This window comes from Aethalodelphis obliquidens, unplaced genomic scaffold (assembly GCF_003676395.1).
Source record: "Aethalodelphis obliquidens isolate GAN/ISIS:26980383/991018 unplaced genomic scaffold, ASM367639v1 scaffold28, whole genome shotgun sequence".
In the NCBI taxonomy this organism is placed as follows: Eukaryota; Metazoa; Chordata; class Mammalia; order Artiodactyla; family Delphinidae; genus Aethalodelphis; species Aethalodelphis obliquidens.
In genome coordinates this window covers 2359446-2382716 of record NW_020837972.1, presented here as the reverse complement: position 1 = coordinate 2382716, position 23271 = coordinate 2359446, and the positions used below count along the sequence as shown (strand labels likewise).

General features: G+C 46.3%; 1 protein-coding gene across 2 annotated transcripts in view; it reads left to right on the top strand.

The window, feature by feature from the left end:
- Window positions 1–5447: 5447 nt before the first annotated feature.
- The window catches only part of KREMEN1 (kringle containing transmembrane protein 1), a 64199-nt gene continuing 46375 nt past the window's right edge, over window positions 5448–23271 (top strand). For both annotated transcript variants that reach the window (XM_027124378.1, XM_027124377.1), the window contains exon 1: window positions 5448–5580. In XM_027124378.1, the coding sequence (XP_026980179.1) occupies window positions 5484–5580 (97 nt within the window). In that variant the 5' untranslated portion in view covers window positions 5448–5483. The remainder of the gene's footprint in view (window positions 5581–23271) is intronic.

Below are 23271 nucleotides of genomic sequence, written 5' to 3'. Positions count from 1 at the left end.
GTTTATGAGACCAAGTGATGAGCCTCTTTTTTTTTTTTTAATTGAGGTATAGTTTTTCAGATTCTTTTCTATTATAGGTTATTACAAGATATTGAATATAGTTCCCTGTGCCACACAGTAAATCCTTGCTGTCAAGCAATCAGCCTCTTGAAACAGGGGATGATTCTGATCTGACTTGGGTATCATGACATTTCTTTTCCCACGATCCATCTTCACTAAACATTTGTCAGATTCATCAACCTTATGGAGGTGATGTATCTACAGGAGCTACATTTCCCCTTGGTTTTAGAAGTTGTCCCGAATATCCCTGCTTTGTTAGATGGAAAGGGAAGCGGGTACCTGAGGATACACTAAGGAAAGTAACTAGTCTTTAACAGAGGTTGTTCTGTTGAAGGTTGTTCAGAAGTATAAAGTCAGGATGGAAAGACTCTATTTGATCCAGGGTCCTGAAACCATGGCAAGAGTTTCCATTGTTGGTGCCAACACTTGATCCAGAGACCTTGGGGCTGAGGTCATAGGGCTTCCATGTTGCTGAAAGTCCTGTTCCTGAGTTTGGTTCGCCAATGAACCTTTTTCACTCTGCTGAGATCAGTCTAAATAACCTTTATTTTCCACCCATCCTTTGGAGCTGTTCTTCCTGACATATCTAAGCCACTGCTTCTGTCTGGAAACACATCTGCCCGTCTCTGATGCTTAGCCAGTCTCTGCTCAATGTATTTTTAGCTCCGATAATCTTTCTTCTTTCTTTCTCTCCTCTACTACCACTCTTCTCTCTAATTTCTCTGAGCTCCTGTTCTCTTTCCGGAGGGTCAGTGAATAAATAGTAAATTGAGCCGGGCTTCCTTGGTGGAGCAGTGGTTAAGAATCCTCCTGCCAATTCAGGGAACACAGGCTCGAGCCCTGGTCAGGGAAGATCCCTCATGCCGCAAAGCAACTAAGCCCGTGCGCCACAACTACTGAGCCTGTGCTCTAGAGCCGGCAAGCCACAACTACCGAGTCCACGCGCCGCAGCTACTGAAGTCTGCGCACCTGGAGCCCGTGCTCCGCGAGGAGAGAAGCTACCACGATGAGAAACCCGCACACTCACCAAAGAGCAGCCCCGCTCTCCGCAACTAGAGAAAGCCTGCGTGCAGCAATGAAGACCCAACGCAGCCAAAAATTTAAAAAAAAAAAAAAAAAGTTAAAGAAAAGAGGAAATTGAGCCAATTTATATGAATTCTCATCTTCCTCCTTCATGCCCCACCCCCAAATTCTAGTGGAATTTAGTTGTTTTTAATTTCCTCAGAAGATGTTTTTATTTTAACACCCAAGCAAGTAAACTTCCACACTCATATGGGAACACATCTGAGGTTTGTGATGTAGAAGTTTTAGGAGAGAAGAGAAAAACTTTGGATGAGAGAACTTGAAAAGATTCCTGAACCATGATGCAAACTCGGAGGACTAGTGATTTAGACCACATGTACTGAATACACACCTATCACGGGCCAAGTATGTGAAATGAGGTTGCCCTGCCCATTCTGCCGCCCCTTCTCACCTGGCTCTGAGTTCTCAGATGTGGCCACCTGGATGCCCCACAGACACTGCTAACTCGTTATGTTCAAAACCAAATTCTTTTTCTCCCTTCACCCCCATCAGAACAGACTAACTACTGCTTCTCTTGAATTTTCCATCACTAGTTGCCTGACCCAGAACCTGGGAGACAGGATCAGTGCTGAGATGAGCCTGAGCCTAAAGGAAAATCAGGAATCTAGGTCCTGTTTTTATTTACAGTTTTGAGATTCTGTTCATCATTAATTTTTTTTTTTTTTTTGCGGTACGCAGACCTCTCACTGTTGCGGCCTCTCCCGTTGCGGAGCACAGGCTCCGGACGTGCAGGCTCAGCGGCCATGGCTCACGGGCCCAGCCGCTCTGCGGCATGTGGGATCTTCCTGGACCGGGGCATGAACCCGCGTCCCCTGCATTGGCAGGCGGACTCTCAACCACTGCGCCACCAGGGAAACCCTGTCCATCATTAATTTTTTCACATTCATTTAGAGTTTTTAAAGATATTGCATTAAAACACTGTCCATTAAATATATTTAATATATTTAAAAATTGATTAAATATTTGTCTTGATTACTGAGTTTTGGGGGGCCCCCTTAAATCTTGTGCCTGAGGCCAATGCCTCACTTGCCTCATCCTAATCCCAGCCCTGGACCACTCAGTAGGCGTTGGTTGCTAGAACCCCGTAAAGATAAGAAGGCAATTTACCACGGTGATGAGGAGTAGGGTCCTAAAGTCCCACTGCCTGGGGTCATAGCCCACCTCCACCACTAGGCAACCTTTAAGCAAGCCATTTAACCTCTCTGTATGAGGGGGCTCATAAGACTGCCTCCCTCATAGGGCTACCGTCATATGAGAAATGTGATGACAAACATTGCACACTGCTGAAAGCTTAGTAAAATCCTCAGTAAAGGTTTGCCATTCTTGTTATTATAATCAGACTCCTCATGCAGTGCTCTCTCCACAACATGACTGCCCTTTGAGTAGAAATCACCGCAGCTGGAGTTTCAAAGATACCAGGATCGCCCAAACTCCACCAGCTGAGATCTCTCAGCTTCTTGGCAAATCCTGCTGCCCTCGGGAGGAATCCAAGGGCCTGACTGCAGAGCCGGCAGACAGACAGACACCAATATCTTCCTGGAGGCCCGGGGGCTACAGTCAATGCCCTCACTCTTTCCATGAAATAAAGCTGCTTAAGGACTGAGGCATGTGAAGTATTGAAATGAATATCTCAGGCAGCTCCTTGCCAGGGCCAGGGACCACATAACTGAGCAAAGACCTTGAGCCATTACGTGCCCTGACCTAGACCTGCTCGGTGGTATTTTTAGCCTCTGTGTGCTGTTTCCATCACCTGTGCTGGGCTTTACGCTGGAAAAGAGGGGAGGGAGGGCTGGGGACAGCTAGAGAGATGTTTCTCATGGCAGCCAGTGGGGGCAGGAGCTTGCACACTATTTCTGAGCTCTGTTGCACAAGTCAGCTTTCATGGGCTTGCAACATTTCAGGGGTGTGTGTAGTTAATGACACAGGCCCACCCCCCCCCCCAAGCTTAGAAGGACCTCAGGCTTGGTTTAATGCTCTGTTGTCACCATCTTGAAATTCTTAAAAATTTTGAACAAGGGGCCCCACATTTTCATTTTCATTTTTCACTGTAGCCCATTCTGGTTACACAAGGCCAAGAGAGCAGAATAAAGGAAGGGGGCTGGTACCCAGTCAACAGGGGTGCCTTTCTGCAGGGCAGTAAGACAGATGGGAGCTGCTACCATGAGGCATAAATCCCCAGACTTGGCCAAATAAACCTGATTTTGAATCCCCGCCCCCCCATCTGCCTCTTCTTATTTCCTCCTCTGAAACTAGGATGAGATATGAAAGGACCTTGTAAACTGTAGACAGCTGTGTCCTGCTTTGCTAAAACCTTTCCCCTGCACTCTGTTTAAAACAGTCCACAGAGCACCCTCTGTCAATATCATCATTTTCTTGTTTTTGTAGTACATTTTGCTCTCTGAAATTCACATTATTTTCCAGTTGGTTGACTGGCCTCTCCCCTCCTTTTGAGTGTCAGTTCTAGGAGTGTAAGTTCTTGTCTTGCTGGTGCTCTTGACAGGCTCCGCACTGAATATTTGTTGAATGGAGGAGGGATCACGCTTACTGAGTACTTGCTTTGTGCTGATGGTTTTACCTGCATCTTCCCATTTTATTCTCCTTCTAGAGCCTCCTGCCTGGGAGAGTGCAAGTTAAGAGTTGAAGGAGTGCCAGGTTATGTTGGAGGAGGTGATTTTGGACGTGGGGAAGGGCCCAAAATGGTGAAGGAGAAGGTAAGCAAGAGTGGGAGACACCAGGTGGGATGTGGAGGGCATCCCCCTGCTCCAATAAGGAGCCAGAGGATTCTCGACCTTGGTAATGACCCAGGGAAAACAGTGATTGAACAAGCATACTCTTGCCGTGGCACTGGGTCGTGTGGGTAGTGTGACGGAGCCAAGAAGCCTCGTGGGTGTAGTTGTGCCTTTGGGGCCCAGCTCTGGGAGCAGCTGGGATGGGGGGATGGTTGGGGGCGAGGTGGCGGGTCTTTGGACCGGGCGAGGGGGATGGCTAGGGGGCGAAGGGGCCGGTGCACCTAAGGCGGGCCGGGGACAGCCCAGCCCCGCTCAGGGCGCGGCGAGTCAGCACAGGAGGGCTGAGGTTCCCGCCGCCGCGTGGGGCACAGGCCCGCACTTGCAAGTCTGGGACCAGGGACTTAAAAGCGCCCGGCGCACCGCCCGGACCTGCCCCGCGGGGCGTCACCGCGGCGGTTTAGGCTGGAGCCGAAGGAGAATCTCTGCCTGGGGTAGTGTGGGGGAGGAGAGAGGCCCACCACAGACCCCGGGGGCGGGCGGGGAAGACCTTGTGGGGGAGTGAGGCCACGCGGGGCCGAGAGTTTAAGCGAGCCACGCGCTCTCTGCGTCCCGGGATGGCAGTGTCTAAGAAAGCACCATTGCCCCACCCACTTCTGGATTTTCTTGGTATCGGGCGCTTTACTTGCATCTAGCTAATCTAATCTTGTGAAGACCTTTTAATATTCCTATTTTGCAGATGACAAAGAGCAGGAAACATGCCCCAGCTGACAAAAAATGTGCGATAGGATTCGGAACCGGGGCTCAGTATGCTGCCTCTTTTGTGGCTGCAAAAATTGGGTTGGTAAAAGGAGCTCAACATTTTCTAAGCTCCTACTATGTGTGTGTCAAAGTTTCCACGCATTGTCTCATTTAGTACAACCTCTTTGGGAGTAATTGCTATCAACGTCCCCATTTAACAGATAAGGAAATTGAAGTAAGAGAGCTATTTTTCTTTTAAATCCGCCCAAGATTTTACAGGTGATCAAGTGGGATATGAACCCGGACAGGCTGACTCCAGAGCACCCTTTTTTAAACCGTTGTGATGAGCCAAGCAGGGAAAAGCGGTTTGCAGACTGCTGTTCTGACTATAACGGCTGCGGCTGAGCCCGCGTGTGGGTCACGACCCGAGTGAGGTTGGAGCAAGGGTCACTGGACGCCCGGCCCGGTCCAGCCGGGTCAAACCTCCGCTTGTGGACTCGGAGGCTGTGCCCCAGGCTCCGCCCCTCACCTGCTGGCCTCGCCCCTCAAACCAACCAAGAAAGTGGTCCGCGGGTGGGCGGGCCCAGGTGCAGGGGGGATGTGGGTGGGGCCTGGGGCGTGAGTGACAGGCGCGGGCGGGGCGAGGCGGGCGTGCGCAGTCGGCTCCGCCCCTCGGGCCTCGCGGCGGAGCCTGGCGGGCCGCTGGCGGCAGGGGTGGTGGCGACGCTGGGGAGGGCGGGCCGGGGCGGGGCGGCCGGGCGGCCGGGGCGGGGCCACGCTCGAGCCTAGCGTCCCGCTCCCATGGCCGCCCCCGGCTCCCTGCGTTGCCCCTTCTCCCCCGGGCCGCGCCCCGGGGCCCCGCACTGACGGCCCATGGCGCCGCCCGCCGCCCGCCTCGCCCTGCTCTCCGCCGCCGCGCTCACGCTGGCCGCCCGGCCCGCGCCCAGCCCCGGCCTCGGTCCCGGACCCGGTGAGTGAGCTGCCCCCCCACCCCCCGCTCCGCCCGTCCTGCGCGGAGCCCGCCCGGGGGGCCCAACTCCCTCGCCCCTGCCTTCTGGGACTCCTTCTCCAGTCCCTCAGCGACGCCCCTCAGACGGGGCGGCCCCTCTCCTCAGGACCTGGGACTCCCCCAGACCCCTTCAGCCGCCCTCGGCCGGCGCCCTGTCTGCCTCAGTACCTCCCAGACCCTTTGGTCAGGCTCCTCAGCGACGTTCCCCCGGCCGGGATGTCTCCTCTGTCTCAGGACCCGGCACCCCCAGCTCAAGTCCCTCAGCGACTCCCCCCGGGCTGGGACGCTCCCCCACCCCGCCTCAAGACGCTGCCCCCCCCGCCAAGCCCCTCAGCGACACCCGGGGCCAGGATCCCCTCCGCAAGCCCCACAACGACGCCCCCAGTCCCCCCTCCCACCCACGCCCGCGAACCCTGAGTCTACCCGCTCACGAGTGGGTGCGGAGGCGACGGGAGCGGGTACCCGGCCCCTCTGCCCGGTCCCGGCTGCACCCGCTTGCCCAACACTAATTTCTGAGTACAAGTTGAGGAGAGTAAAGTTGACCTGCCCGCCCTGCTAGAGGTAGACCTGGGTCCGGAGACGACCGGCTCTACCCAGCCAGAACGTTCCCTCCCTAGCCATCCCCCACCCCACCGGGGCCGCTTTGAACTTCCCCGTGACTCGGTGCAGGTCCAGCGTGGAGAGGGGAAGAAAGTAAGGGGTGATGGGAATCTTCTCCCCTACAGAGCTTAGGGTGCTTATCCTGAGAGTGCAGTGCAGAGCACTCGTTTCCCCAGTAGGCCCACACTTTAAACAGGGTAACCCGCTCCCCAGGCCAAGGTCAAGGCCAGGTCTTCCCCAAGTGGGGCCCTAGACCAGGATGGAAGCTGTGACTTTGCTTAGCTTGCCCGCACACCCTTCCTTGCAACAGAACTCTCCAAGTTGAAGAGCAGGCAAGGGGGCGTTGTCTGGCCCAGGTACATTGGTCCGCAAGTTGTTCAGGTGTTGAGAATTCGGCATTAATGGAAGGGACAGGAAAAGTGCATTACAGGTTTGCTGAAGTAAGAAAACCGGCCTCTGGGTTCTCCACCCAAAGTCGCAGACTGTGATGTTGGAGAGACAGGATTTTGCTGATGAAAGAAAACCCCAAGTTGCTTTGTTTACTTACCAGCTTGGATTTGTGATAAAGATAAGGATTTAGTGTTGTCACTTACTATGTGACTTTGGGTTGTGCCTTCAGCTCTCTGAGCCTCAGTTTCCTCATCTGTAAAGGAGGGATGATGATAACTCCCTTGCAGGGTGTTGTGAAGATTAAATGATGTACTGCAGGTAACACACCCACATGTAGCAGGCAGTCACTAAACATATTTAATACTTCTTTTTATAGTGCTTTACAGTTCACCAAGTGCTGGACACCTCCTTTGCCCTGGGAATGCTATGAGCTTCGAGTCTGATTAATCCCTGTTAAAGGCAAAGCTTGGCTTTAGAGTGGTAGAAGGGGGCTCTCCAAGTGCTATAAACCTTAGGCTCAGGAAGTGGTTTCTGAGTGATCAGTGGCCTTCCAGGGGACAACTACAAAAACTTGTGCAGAAGTTTGATCACTTCTACTGTTTGCTGTATGTGGGGAATGAAGGAGGGACTTTCTGAGAGCCAGGATATGTCAACATAACTGTAACCTAGTAACCCCTTAGCTCCACTTTGCCATATGTGTGGTCAGGATTTAATGACCTCTATGGAGAGAGAGGTATGGGTGGAAATAAACTGTTTCCTCTCCTGGAAAGGGCAGAGTAATAGCTCTGAAAAGTGTTCAATGAGCCAGCTGTGTGCTTATGCTTGTTGGAAGGTGGCACCCTCTCCTCAGGCACCTTTGCTTTGCTTGGAAGGGTCAAATGCAGCAGCTCTTATGTAGTTTGAACCTCAAACCTTGGTGTGTGCTTTTATTGGAGTCTGGTTAATAAATAACCATTGTGAAATTATTTATGATAAGTGGCCCATGTTCCCAATTCAGTGAGCCTTACCAGCTTTTTTCCCTCCCATCCTAGTACATCAGTGCCTTTGTGACTTCTCCTCTTTAGTTCCAGAGGCAGTTTTAGGGAGATACCACATGGTCTTCAGCATCACATCCTGTCTAGAGCCTACCCACTAGTTTTTAAAAATCCTTTCCAATGAAAAACACGTTTTACTCTGAGGATATGCCAAACTTGACATTTCATATTTTTGATACTGTAATTTTCTCTAAAATTTTGTGGATGGAAAAAATTATTTCAATACTTATATTCTGCATAATTTTGTAATATTTAGATTACTGGTGGTTTGCATTTTTGAATGCTGACTTTATAAAAAGTTAGCTCATTCCCTATCAGTGCTACTTCTAATTACAGTGTGTAGCCAACCCCAGATGACCTCCCTTCTCTTCATTCTTTGAGATTCTTTCCTTTCCTTCACAACTGATAAGGAGGAAGGTAGAGGTTAGTGGTGGAATCTAGACTCCCTTTTCAAGGAGGAAGGCAGCCAGGGCCGTGGGCTGATGGGCTCTCTGAAGTGAACTCCCATCTGGAATTTACTGACCTGCAGGGGACAGCCGAGAGGTAGGAAGAGCAGAGAAGGCTGAGTGGACTTCAGCTCTGAGTTTTCCGCCTAAGGCATATACCTGCTTGGGTGTTTCACCACATTTAGGGGCTTTCAGGTGTGCGTCAACAGAGTGTATCAACTCTGGTTATGTTTGCTGTGAACAGCCTTTTATGCTCATCCTCCTCCAGCTCCTCATGTAGAATTTGTCCCATTAGACAGCAGTGTGTCTTGCCATAAAACCTATGAGTTCAGTTAACAGTGAGAGCTTCATACTGTACAGGGCCTTATCCCTCTTGGGGACTCCATTTATGTTGTATAGAATTACCTGTATACAACCCAGGGGCTGAGAGGAGTGAAGGGGACTAACGTGCATTACCAGTTACTTTTATGTATTTTAAGAAACAGGAAACTATCAAAACTGACCTGGCATCAAAGAACTCTGATCTTTTTGTGAAAATTTTTGGCTCCTCGACAAAGCTGTTTAACTGTTTGAGATATGCAGTGAGACCTTTTATAAATCTTAGAGCAAAATGAAGTTCAATTTAGGCTCACTGCTAATAAACAGCAAGTTGGTACACTTAATATAGATATTATTGATACACTTATGATTTAGCATATGTGGATCAAAAGCAATAAATGATGAAGGTAAAATATATTGCTTTAAATTGCTTTACAATATACAGATTAGAAATTTTGGGTGATGGGCAATATACCATCTTTAGTTTAGAATTTTTGAGCCTATAATGCCATCTTAGGCTCTAAGTCAGGTAGGTGTCAGCAAACATTTTTTGTAAAGGGCTAGACAGTAAATAATTTGGGCTTTGTGGGCCATGTACTGTCTGTTGCAGTACAACAGCTGCAGAATCTCAAAGAATGAAGAGAAGGGAGGTCGTGTTTATAGAGCAAAGCAGCCATAGACAGACTGTGAATGGATAGGTGTGGCTGTCTTCCAAGAAAACTTACATGGACACCAATATTTGAATTTCATGTGATTTTTTTTAACAGTTTTTTAAAAATTTTATTTATTTTTGGCTGTGTTGGGTCTTCATTGTTGTACATGCGGGCGTTCTCTAGTTGCAGCGAGTGGGGGCAACTCTTTGTTGTGGTGTCCGGGCTTCTCATTGCGGTGGCTTCTCTAATTGCGGAGCACGGGCTGTAGGCGTGCGGGCTTCAGTAGTTGTGGCACGTGGGCTCAGTAGTTGTGGCTTGCAGGCTCTAGAGTGCAGACTGAGTAGTTGTGGCACACGGGCTTAGTTGCTCCGCGGCATGTGGGATCTTCCCGGACCAGGGCTCGAACCCATGTCCCCTCCATTGGCAGGTGGATTCTTAACCACCAGGGAAGTCTAATGTGATTTTTATATGTCACAAAATACTGTTCTTTTGGTTGTTTTCAACCGTTTAAAAGTTTAAAAAGCATTTTTAGCTCATGGGCCATACAAAAACAGGCAGTGGGCCAGAGTTGGCCTGCAGGCTGGACTTGACCAAGTCCTGCTCTAGGTCCATATGTGTTGATTTTTTTGCAGTGTTCACTGGTCTGGAAAAGTGACAAGGAGGCTTGCTAAATGAACCTTTTACCTTTTACTATAAACTAACTTTAAGAGGCATGGGAGAAATGGTTAAAAAGGTAAATTTTGTGTTAGGTATATTTTACCACAATTAAAAAAAAACATATCGAGGGAGGGAAATTTCATACACATACATTTAGATCTTTAATAAGACTTTAAAAAATACTTTAAAAAGAAATTCAGGGGCTTCCCTGGTGGCGCGGTGGTTGAGTCCGCCTGCCGATGCAGGGGACACGGGTTCGTGCCCTGGTCCAAGAAGATCCCACGTGCCGCGGAGCGGCTGGGCCCGTGAGCCATGGCCGCTGAGCCTGCGCGTCCGGAGCCTGTGCTCCGCAACGGGAGAGGCCACAACAGTGAGAGGCCCAAGTACCGCAAAAAAAAAAAAAGTAATTCAGTATGGTTCAGTGTGCACTACATAAAGAAAATAGAGCCTTTCTCGGAACCAGCGCATTGTTTGTTCAGCTATGCAGATGTTGCTTGGATCAAACTGTTGAGAGATTTGTTTCTCAGAGGAAAGCCCAGGCAGCAGGTGGCACCAGCCCTGAGACATTTAAAAAAAAAAAAAAAAAAAAAAACTTCTGTCACTTTCCTAAACAGTTGAATGGTTCTATTGTCATTTTTAAAGTGGCCTTTAAAAAACAACAGTGTGCTTAGCATGGATGATTATTTTGTTTTAATTAAAACATTTTCGAAAAAACAAAATGAAACACTCAAACATACCAAATTGATTGTGTTTGTACTGTGGAACAGTTAATGCAAAACACTTGGGAGAGGCCGAAAGTTTGGATCTGTAGTTTTTTCTTAGTTTTTGCCTCCTGAATAAGGATAACAGAGGAGGAAGTGAATGTGTTCCTTAGCAAACTACCTGTGCAGGTTTTGAGGTGAGGTCTCCTCAAGCCCCCTTTTGTCACCTGGCAGGTTAGTTTCTGTCTGGCTCACAGTGAATGGGTGAAGACGGTGACTGACATTCTTCCACATTCATTTTGACCTTGAGTATCCAGGTGGAACCCGGAAGCATTAGTCTAGGAGAGGAGCCTGAGGTCACTCTGTTTTTTCCCCCTCTGTTGTCTTCAGTGTCATTCTCTCAAGATGGCAGTGCTTCTTCCCCAGACGTCACCTCTGGGACATTATCCTGGATTCGGATTAAACAGGGAAAGGATAGAGGCCGTTGTAGAAACATTAGAAGGGTGTCCACACTCCTCAAAAATAGCCACTCCACAGAAACCTGCCTTCTCATCCTCTAAGGAAATTCCTTCCATCCCCCTTTTAATCCTCTTTCTAGGTAAACACCTCCCTCTTCTGGACTTGCAACGGTTTGAAGAGGAATGAGGTTGGGGGCTAGGAAGTACTTTACAGACAAAAGATTTGAGGCCACCTCACGCAAGGCTGCCTCTCCCTCCTGCAGTTATGAGAGGGTACTTAATAACAGTACCCTCTCGGGGCTGCCCCTCTGCTGGGCCCAGCTTCTAGTTTTCTTGCCACTGATTTAATCCCTGGCAAGTAGCCAAAGCATTAAACTTTTATTGTTCAATTTACCACGAGGGCGGGGCCCTGCTTCTAGTGGGCTGAGGAGGCTTCCAAACCCCAGTGTCATACCACATTAGCAACTTCAGACTTTGAGGGCTGGATTTCTTTCAGTTTGGTTAGATTCTTGGTTAGAACCAGAGCAGTATATTCACACTCAAAGTTTGAAAGCTCGGAAATAATAAAAACAGCATAGGCAACTTTTAAAGATGATACAAAACAGTTGTGGCATTGACTTATAGGACTAACTCTAAACAGAGTTAGAGTTTATATCTTTTAAACAGAAATGTTAAATGGCTGTCCATGTTCCTTGGTGTCCTAAAGTTGGATGAAAACATGGCAACCAAGTAGTTCTAGAACAGTAGGGATTGTTAACCAGTGTCATCACAGTATGTAAATTACTTGCTGCTGTTCAATCTATAAAAATTCATCTTCAAAGAAAATTATTGGGCTGGTAAAAATATTTTTAATAATGACCACAGAAGCCATATTTGTTTTTCTTTGATGTTCTTCCAAAGACTTCTTCTGGTTTTAATCAGATTGTTCCCACATAAAATACAGTGGAAATCTACAATAATAAAATCCCTATTCCTATGTCTATGGGGAAATAAACAGGATGGGGACTGTCCTTTTAAGGGGCTTTCCCCTTCCTTTTCCCCAGACTCAAAGCCTCTATTACTGGTGGGTGTTTTGGCATCAGTTAAGGGCCTTCAATCCTTCCCTCCCTCCATGTTTTGCTCTTTCATTAAAGTGTTTCTGTTGTCTAATTATATCCTTTCAATCAAATTAGAGACTGCAGCATCTGGTGAGGGCCGTAACTGCTGCCATCTGCACCTCGTATATACAGTCCTTTTCAGCTGAGAATCACTCAACTTCCAAATGGCAGGAAGAGATTTGGAAAAAGTTTAGTTGGAAGGGAGGTTAACTTAAAAGGAACATCTTCAAAGGCTGGGTTCGATGCCCTGCTTGCTGTGATGTGTGTACTGCCATGCAGAGCTTCATCAGCTTGGCTTACCAAAGATTCTTCTGTAGTGCTTCTGGCAGATGAAGGGTTTCTGATTGTCTTAGCTGAAATGACTAGCCCTCTCATCCCGAGGCAGCCCCGGGGTGAGCTGAAAATTTCTCCCTTGAGAAGAATCTTTTGTTGTATGACCACCGGTTGGTTAATGGATATGACACTTTCTGTTTATTTGACCATTTCTTCTAAGTCAGTGGTTTCAACTAGAGGAGATTTTTTGCCCCCAAGGGACACTTGGCAATATCTGGAGACATTTTTGCTTGTCACAACTCACTGTGTGGTGGGGAGGGGTGTGCTACTGGCATCTAGCAGGTAGAGAGGCCAGGGATGCTGCTTACGATCCTGGAATGCACAGGACAGCGGCCCCCTTCCCCCCCAGAATTATCCAACCTGAAACGTCAGTAGCGCTGAGGTCGAGAAACCGTGTCCTAATTATATTATTCTCTTATCCTTCCCTTCACTGTGGCCTCGGAGTAGGCAACTCTGATCAACATCTTTTTTCACTCTTAAGAAAATAGATTCTTCATTGTCCATATCTAAACTCCTTAAGCATTTCCGTGAACAGTGTTTCAGAAATCTTAATGGAGTAAGGTCTGTGGGTCACCGTATGTTTCCACTTTCTCTAGAGTAAGAGTGCCAGATTAAATACAGGACACTCAATTAAATTTGAATTTCAGATAAACAGTAATTTTTTGTGTTTGTCTCACGCAATATTTGGGAATACTTCTAAAATCATTCGTTGTTTATATGAAATTCAAATGTAACTGGGCATTCTGTACTTTCATTTGCTAAATCTGACAACCCTACTCTAGATCCATGAAACATTACATGAAACTTTTAAACCTTTGACTAGCAAATCAGTCTGTTGGCCACCATCTGCCCTTATTGTTCTGGGTGACTAGAGGTGACAGCAACGCCTGTTCTTGTTTGTAAGTCAGTGCTACACTGACACTTTCCTTCTGCCTCAAGCTGTCTCCATGGCCAGAACTTCTGAAACTTGTCACTTGAGTCATATTTTTATCTTGGGACCAACTAACAAACGCTTATCAAATGCCTACTGTATGCCCAGCATCTCTGACTAGGACTCATCCCTGTACCGGTTCTTAGAAGATGACAATTTTGTTGCTTCGGGTTTTACTTTAAAGATGTTCTCTAGAGATACACTGTCTACCTGGCAGTCAGCTAGCTCCCCATTCAAGGACTGTTGTATTACTTGCCCATCCCACATCAACCAAGGGAAGCTGAATAGCCCAGAGCCTGGCTTCCATGGAGCATTGGCTGCCCTCCAGGGCTCCGTTATTGGGGAACTTTCTTGCCCTCTGAAATTAAAAATAGGGTACAGGCAATACTGATGAAAGTTGTGCAAAAGCTGGATTATAACAGTTTATTTTATCTCCTTTTTAGTCTGACTGAGAGCTTCAGACAGCGTGAAATAGTGTTGCTCAAGTGATGGTGAGGCAAGGTGTAGATTTGAGCCAGGTGTCTCCCATTGAAAGCAAACTCAATATCAACATGAGTATTCATTACAAAGGGGGTTGCTTATTCCCTATTACAAGTAGCTCTACCGTGGATTCCATTTAAATAGCAGACTCCCCTGGTTTAAATAGCAAGCATTTGATTTTCAAATACTTGATTTATATGAGCTTTTCTGGAACTTCTCCCAGGTCATTGCTAGGTAGGGCGTGATAGCTAGCCTGGAGGCACAAATTGGTGAGGAAACCAGGGCACTCTGAACATGTCTGTCATGGGTTTTTCCCCTTAGCCCTCCATACACCTGATTCCCTCATTCAACAAAAGTTTGCCAGGCACGTTCTGTTTGTTCTGTAGTTGCTGAGAATACAAAGATGAGTGAAGAAACTTACGGGCTAGTGGAAGCAGGGCCAGGTGCTTCTTGAGCAATTATAGATCAAGCTGATCAAATCTTAGAAGAGCTGGGGCAGCAGGTGCTGTGGGACTTGTTTTAGAGCCTCTGGTTTCCATAGGAGTATAGTGCTCTCTCCTCTAGACCCTGAGCTTTCAAATAGTTCTCCATCTTTTGTCTTTTTTGTTTCCTTTAGAGTTGATTTATAATGTACTAAGTTATTGTCCATCAGAGAACTGGACTTTGAGCTTTAAAACATCTTATTGTGCTTCCCGTTTCCTTATGTGAAAACTCTAGTGTGAAATTTTATTTCAAGATTGAAGAGGATATTTATAAATAAACATCTAAAGTAGATCCATTTATACTCAAACATTACACCGAGAGAGGTGCCATCACCACACCATGATAGAATATGTTCTGTTGGTATTGGCAGTAAAGCCCATGGTTAATTAATGAAATGTTTTTCGTAGAGTTCTGCTGAGCTAGTAACTTCTAACTTAGTGAGTCCATGCTTTCACTGAGGCTTGGCCTAATCTCTCTGTATATGTTACAGAGCTAGATGTTGATAGGTTAATGGTCATTCTTTCTTAAGAACTATCTCCTGGTCTTCAGTTTGATGAGTGTACTTGTATATAATATCCTAAATGATGAATGTAAGTTCCTCAAGCACTACTGCATGTTCATGGTGACTCTTCCTAGCAAAAACACATGTCCTTCACAGTGACAGCCACAGCATGCTTTCCAGTGGGTCCTGCCTGGGTAGGAGTGGAGCATATTCAAGATGAGAGCCAGATGGGAGGAGTGGTACCCAAGCAGCACTGCATTCTGGGCCTGCTCTGCCTCAAGAATTATCTATTTTTCCAATTTTTATATAGCAAATAATAAGGACCCCTCTCTGAAGTGTTTTCGTGGGTCTTCTGGATTTAAACCTGTTGTCTGTTGCTTACGATATGTTCAGTTTTTCTTAAAATAGTCTTTTAATTAAGTATTTATCTGTTAATAGAGATGAATAAACTGGAAATTCAAATAGAAGACCTCAGGTCTCCTTCCAAAAGTATGAATTGTTCAGTTAAAATAACTTTGAGAGGTATGGCGTTTTCTTCTGACATTGTTCCCATGAATGAAAAGGAAGATCTAAAAGATATTTTAATGGAAAAGCTACTGATAAATAATTGCAGTGATTATTTTTGTGGTAATTCTACTTTGGGCAAAAGTACAAAAGTACTTTGTCCTCTGGTCATTTGAACTGTGAATACGTAGTCTAAGAACATGGTAGGTGAATGTCTGTCTTGATTTTAGATGACTGAATTTATGGCTGATTGAGTTTGTTTATCGTTCTTGAAAAGAAACTAAGGTAGATTAATTGTAAAACAACATGTTAGTAAGTATTTTCAAGATGTCCTTTCAAAAAATTTTGCTTTGGGAGATTTAGAACATATTCAAAAATAAAAGTGTAAGGAAGTCATGTGTATCCATCTCCCAGCTTCCACAATCATAAACCAAGGCCAAAGTATTTCATCTCTACCTCTTTCATCCCCCCAACTAGATTATTTCTTAACAAATCTCAGATATCATATCATCTTATCTGTAAATATTTCAGTATGTATCCCTAAAGGATAAGAACTCTTTTCAAAAACATAGCAACAGAGACTTCCCTGGTGGTCCAGGGGGTAGGATCCGTGCGCCCCATTGCGGGGCGGCGGCGGGGGGGGGGGGGGGGGGTTCGGGGCGGGGGGCGCTGGGTTTGATCCCTGCTCGGAGAACTAGATCCAGCATGCATGCTGCAAGTAAGAGTCCGTGTGCCACAACTACGAAGTCCACACACCGCAGCTAAAAAAATAAAAGATCCCACATGCTGCAACGAAGATCCCACGTGCCACAACTAAGATCTGGCGCAACTTAAATAAATGAATAAATATTTAAAAAAAACAAACATAGTAGCAGTACCACTACCATTATCACAACTAAAATTTTAGCAATAATTTCTTAATATCATCAAATATCCAGTCAGTAATCAGTTTTCAGATATCCCTGGTTGTCTCATCGGTGTTTTTACCGTTCAAACCAGGACCGAAGCCAGGTACAGTTAGGTGATGTGACTTTTGAGTCTCTATTAACCTAGAGGTTTCTCCTCTTTTTCTTTTTTTTTCTTGAAATTTATTTGTTGAAGATGTAGTTTCTTCTAAACAAAAAGAGTGCTTAAATGCCTCTTCAGAAGGAGGGCCCACATAAAGGTGAGTTATTTTTTTCCATAGATTCTCTCTTCCATTAGAGAAATAGGTAGAATTAGAGAATTTTAAGCCTGGGAGAGATTTTAGCCATCAGTCCTTTCCTGTCACACTCCCTCAGACTTTTGAGCCTCAGTTCTATTTTGTTAGAATCTTGAAATTAGAGTTTAGTGTGAAGGGATATTGAGACCACCTGTCTCAAATCCCCTTGTTTCACCAGTGAAGAAATGGAGCCCCAAATCCAGGTGATTTCTTCAAACCCCGCAGTGTCAGCTACTCGTCTGGTGTCATTTCCCCTTTCTTCCAGTGATTCTCAATATGTACCATGTGCTTAGAAGGCCCCTCCCTCCTACCGTCTCTCTAAGTAATCTAGGTGATCTAGACCTGATCGCCTGCCTCCATGTAATCATGGGAATCTCTTCCCTTGGGGAGCCATCGGCGTTAAAGACGCACAGTGTCTTCTCACAGGCTCAGCTGTGTTAGGATGGGAAAGTCTGGGAACCCCTGCCTTCCCAAGGCCACGTGCCTCTTTATCGTGGGGTTCCACATAACTGAAATAAGCATTCCTGAAGTGCTTTGGAGTGTCTGAGGGCAAAAGGCGATTTTGCCAGGGACCATAGGCTTTGAAGACCTACCCATGAGTTCCCACTGGACACCAGTCTGTACTGGAAACCCAACAGAGCATCAGGTGTGTTGTGCAAACATCTGACGACACTCTTGTGTTGCCCTCTGTATATTAAACGGAGCTTTTTCCACTAAGCCTTGTATTTCTATAATCTACCCACCTACCAAATTTTATAGATGTCTTTAAAAGAACAGATGTTCCCACTGGAAAATGTTTCTGCCTTCTTATTTTAAGATGCCATAATTCAATTTAATGCTTATTGATTCATGTTAATTTCAAACTGGGCTAAAACCAGCCAGATTCTTCCAACATAGGATCAATAGAGATGCTGAGTGGTCCTACATGGAACAGAAAGTCAGCTTTGATGGATTAAAAACAGTGACTTTCACAAACATCATATAATAGAGATCTAACTAGTAATTAGCTACCAGAAAACCAGGAAAATTCAAGACTCAATATGAGAAAAACCTCAATAGTGTGGTTTCAGGCAAACAGTGTAGTTAGGAATGACCTAGTTATAGAGCTTCATTGAGAACTTATTCTTCAACTTTATTAAATGTTATCAAGGAATAGAATGTCTTTTGCTTTCCTACCACCATCTCATATATGTCAAGTTTTGATTATTTTAAAACACATCATTATAGTTTTAAATATGAACTTTAAAAATGCAGTGCACGTGCAACCTGTCAGGAGTTAAATTGCCTGGTTCTCTTAACTTGGCATTTTCTTCACTTATAGTAAGTACAGATATTGAATTATGTGACTTCAGTATCATATATAAACAAAGATGTGTTTCATCCCACAGTTTAAATTTTGATTAAGAAAAACGTACCTTTTTTTCCTTACTTTTTATCCACTGAATGCTGGGATTCAACATAGGGTTCAAACCATATATATTTTTCCTATCCTGATGGTAGCCTGATAACTGCCCATTAAATCACTAGGTAGACAGACTTTGGGAATTGTATTGTGGAAAATGTATCTGGGAATATTTCTAGGTCCTCTACAGGTCATGCCTCTAAATCAACTGAAATCTTCAAATAATGTTACATGCAGCATGCGAGTATGAGAGCCTATAGAATTTGAGGGATAAATATCAAAGTTTTGAATATATATGCCATCAAGTCAATCAGTCTTTATACCGACCCTTCTGAATTCCAAACATAATAAACAATAATAGTTTTATGAGAGAAAACTCAAGCTTGCCTTTATTAGCAATGGGGAGTATTGAACTTTCACCCAGACATGGTCTTTGTCCTCAGATCTTCCTACCATGGGGATGACCTCCAGGCCTTCATGCAGCAGCAGGTCCTGCAGAAAACAGTTGGTGTGCACAAAACCATTTGCTCAGAGATTCTCACCCAAGATTTGTATACCCTAATGTGATTCCATATATCTCCAGAGAATTTCAATGAAAGTAGCATCTCCAGGTTTTTTTTAAAAAATAAATTTATTTATTTATTTTTGGCTGCGTTGGGTCTTCATTGCTGGGCGCGGGCTTTCTCTAGTTGCGGAAAGCGGGGGCTACTCTTTGTTGCCATGCGCGGGCTTCTCATTGCGGTGGCTTCTCTTGTTGCAGAGCACGGGCTCTAGACCTGTGGGCTCAGCAGTTGTGGCTCATGGGTTCTAGAGCGCAGACTCAGTAGTAGTGGCGCACGGGCTTATTTACTCTGTGGCATGCGGATTCTTAACCACTGCACCACCAGGGAAGCCCGCATCTCCAGTTTTTAAAAATAAATGCCATATGCCATATTTTGGAGGGTTTTGGTGCTGGAGAAAAAGATAAGGAATCGCCAGCTTAGAAAAGTAGAATTAATTCCGAGTGCTTTGATGCCAGCCTTGGAAGTTTTTATTAAGGAGTTTTCTTCTGTATTTACTAAGTTTTTGTCAGACTTGTATGTAACTTAATGGCTGTTTTCATTCAATCCCCAAAGCAAAAGATTTCTGATGGAGAGGAAGGTCCAGCAGAGATGAATGGAATGGGTTCCAACTGGAGAAGACAGGGAGGAAATAAAAGTGCTTTCACAGCTTCTTATTCCTCTCTTCTCAAAACACCTTCTCCCTTACCTTCTGAGACCCACATGCTTTTCTCCCACCTCCCAGGCTGCACATCACTGCTGGGCCCTTCTCTTTCCAGGCCTGAAACATTGCAGGGCCCCAGGGCTCAGCCCCAGATGTCTTCTCTCTCCACACAAGTGCTGTTACCTCCACACTCTGGATCTAGCCTTGGCTTCTTTCCTCAACTCTAGGCTCATCTAGCCGTCTGCTTACTCTGTATCTCCATCCAATTTTCCTATCCAAAACCAAAGCCTTGATTCCACCCCAAGATATTCTGTGCCTCTTGGGTCATCCCCATCGTAGTAAATGGCAACACCACTTATCCAGCTGCTTGGTGTTGTACCTAATTCCTCTCTCTCTGGGACCCCAGCAAATACTTTTGGTTCTACCTTCAAAATACATCTGGAATCCGGGCACTTCTTCCTATGCTTCAGCTACCAGCCTGGCCCAAGCCATCCTTCTTTCCAGCTCATCCTTCTGCAAGTAGGCACCTAACTGGTTTCCCTGCTGAGTGCCTAGCTGTCTCTACACAGCTCTTCCTCCACCCAGCAGCTACAGTTCTACTAAAAGATAAGTCAGATCGTGTCATTTCTCTGCTCAGAGCCCTCCGATGACGTCCTGTAACTCTTAGAACAAAAGCCAAAATCTAATTTATACGACCCTCAAGACTTTATATGTCCTGGCCTTGCCTGCCTCCTCCTCCTCTTCATTTCCCACCACCCTCCCCTGCACTCACCCTACCTGGTCGGATCAGAGGAGCTGCCTCACAGTTCCCCAAGCCTTCCCCAGCACATTGCTGCTTGCGGAGGTTTTGCACTGGCTGTGCCCTCTGCCTGGAATGCCCTTCCCGTGTCCTTTCCGTTGTTCGCTTCCTCCCCTTGTCCACATCTCCCCTCGTCCTCCCCTCGTCTCCTTTCCAGGCCTTTCCTGACCCACTTCTTCTAAAAGAGAACCCCCACCCTTCCATCTCCGTCCCCTAACTCCATTTTCCCTTGTAGCACTTCTCACTGGCCAGTGTTAATTTTGATTGGTGTATTATGAGCGTGAAGCCCTGTGAGCATGTGCGCTCTAGGAACACAGAGTGTTCACCACTGCTGTCCCAGTGCTGTGAACAGTGCCAGACACATAGTGTTGAGTATATTTGTTGAATTAATGAATAATATCGTAGACATTAGATTTATCACCTTTGCTTGTTCTCTTTCACTGAATGCATAAATATTACAACCAGCCATGTGATATTTTATTTTTTATTGGTTTAATCCACTCCTTGCTTGTCTAGCCAGAGCTTAGGCCAGTTTCATAGTGGTAGGAAACAAGGGAGGCAGGGTCCTCATTACCTAGTGCACACCCCAGTATTCTGATGAAATCAAGATGCACACATAACTTTAATCCAGAACGTTCAAGTTTGTTTTTTTTTCCCCCCCAAAATTGACATGCACTGGACAAGTCTGTTAAAAAAATAATTGTCAAATCTGGTAACACTGCCTCCATTTCCCTAGCATAGCTAAGAATAAGACTGGGTCGAGGAGGAATAGACTAAAGCAAACAGGCTTGCTCTTACCCATTCCCTGTCTCAGATGCCACCTCACTCCATTCCTGAGGGCTGACACTTGTGTGGATGGCTACCACATTCTTTTGTGTTACAAATCAAGTCATCTGAGTCTCCGGGAACACCGACCCCACTGCCCTGCAGGTTGCTGTCTATTACTAAGGCTTTCCAGTGCCTTCCAGTGGTCGGCCAGCATTTCTGGCTCCCAAGCCACCCTCAACCACTTTTGATAGGAGAAAAAGATGTATTAACACATAGCAATTAAAATTCTAGCAATTAGCAAAGATTGGCTTGATGTTCTTAGAATCATCACCTGAGCAGCTTTCTAGAAATATAGGTTCCCAGATCCCACTCTAACCTTGGGATTGGGTAGGGCTCTGGTGTGGTACACACACACACGCACACACACACACACATGCGCACACGCGAGTCTCTCTCTCCCTCTTTCTTTCTCTCTAGCAGATCATATATATTCCTAGTGATAATAAATGCTATGAAGCAAGAAAATGAAGGGCAGAAAAACAGGAGTGGAGATGGTGGGTAAGGGTTTTCTGAGGAGGTAATATTTAGTCTGTGATGGGAAGTATTAGGGAAAGAACGTTTCGGGCAGGAAATAGCGTGGTGTGTTTACAGAATTAAAAGCAGACGAGTGTGGCTGGAGCACAGCACGTGATGAGGGGAAAAGCTCGGGCCCGGTGGAGGGAGGGCCTGGGGCCACATCGAGGGGGCTTCACAGACAAGGATGACGGCTTTGGGTTTTGTTCCCAGTGCTCACGTTTTCCTGGGCACTTTGAGCCCTGTGCAGAGAATGCATTGCGGGAGCACGAAAGTCGAAGCTGTGAGACCTGAACAGGACTGTATTGTCCTCCGATGGTGAACAGGAAGAAGGTGGCAGCACCCAAGATGGAGAGGAGAGGGGGGTTTCAGGGAACATATTCGAAGAAAGTCAACAGGACTTGCTGATGAGCAGAAATGGGGGTGAGGAAGAGCATGGGGAAAGCAAGGATGATGCCGAAGTGTTCTGTCGGGGGCAGTATAGAGTGTGATCGAGTGCCCCAGGTGCCTCATCTGTGAAATGGGAGTATTAAGGGACCTCCCCACTGGGTTGGTGGTGAGTTGATGTAAAGCACTTAGCACAGAGCTTGGCACACGGTAGAACACTCTGTAAACATCAGCGGTGATGCAGACTGTGGTGATTCGTCCAAGGTTGCACAACTGGTCAGCAGCAGGTCCAGGACAAGAAGCCAGGGCTTAGGCTCTTGGTTCAGTGTATTTTCTGCTATACCGAGCTGCCTCCTTCAATTACCTTTGAACTTTTTTATTTATGCAGACTCTTGGTGGAGGGTTCGGTTGTCTTGGAACATGATGAGTTGCACTTCTCATAACATGTAAATGTCACACCAGGCACGATAAAGTGCTAGGGTGTCCTTTGCAGCCTGGGAGTCCAGGTTATTTTGGCTGTCCATAAAACTGGGCTGTTCCAGACGAAACGCAGGGCCCAGATAGGGAGAGGAAGGGGGTACAGGAAGAGAGATGGTTATCAGGTAGATTTCAAATAGTAAAAGGAATATCTTTCAGAATATAGATGTGCTTGTGTTGTGCACATGCTTAGGCCAGAGGAGGCACATGCACTGCAGCAGGAGCCGGCAGTGAGAGTCCTTCATACCGGAAGTCGTGGGTCAGCACATGCCAGGAGAGGGAAAGAAATAAAGCTAAGAATGTTAATGTAACTCCCCCAGATTGTCAGGTTCCTAGTGATACATCTTTAAAAAGTGTTTGAAGTGCTTCTATCTGTCAGTTTCAACTAAGCTAATTTTTAAAAATTGCTCTTTGTACTATGCCTTTCTCATGAACCTCTGTGAATTTAATGCATGCAACATGTGGGGGGAAATCCTCTCAGCTAAAGTTCCCATCCCCCCCAAAGTCTGAGAGGCAGATTTAATTTGATTTGATCTGATTTGATTTGATTTGGCTGCATTGGGTCTTCGTTGCTATGCGCGGGCTTTCTCTAGTTGTGGCGAGCAGGGGCTGCTCTTCGTTGCAGTGCGTGGGCTTCTCACTGCGGTGGCTTCTCTTGTTGTGGAGCATGGGCTTTAGGCATGCGGGCTTCAGTAGTTGCAGCATGTGGACTCAGTAGTTGCAGCGCGCGGGCTCTAGAGCGCAGGCTCAGTAGTTGTGGCGCACGGACTTAGTTGCTCCGCGGCATGTGGGATCTTCCCAGACCAGGGCTCGAACCCGTGTCCCCTGCATTGGCAGGCGGATTCTTAACCACTGCACCACCAGGGATGTCCCTGAGAGGCAGATTTTAGAAGCACATTGCTGCACCTGCAAGGATTTTGTCATTTTATTAAACGGACCTCAGACCATGTTGAATGTGTCCTGTAGGAACGAATTTCAGAAAGAGGTGAGAGAAAATGCCAACTCAGCCCCTGTTCCCTCCTGTTGACTGTCTGTTTTGTGGCACCTCTATCTCAAACAGCGTGGGGAGGACTGTTCTTCATTACCGGGGAATGTGAGTCATTCCCAGACTCGTGTGATTGGGATTCCAAAACGTTGCTGTATCTGATGGTCTTATTAAATCCAAGTGTCAGTGCAGCCTTTCAGACTGTAGGGGAGAGCTCAGTTACAGCTGGTGACCTGGTTCTAGTTACCACACAGAGATGCTGGCGAGAGC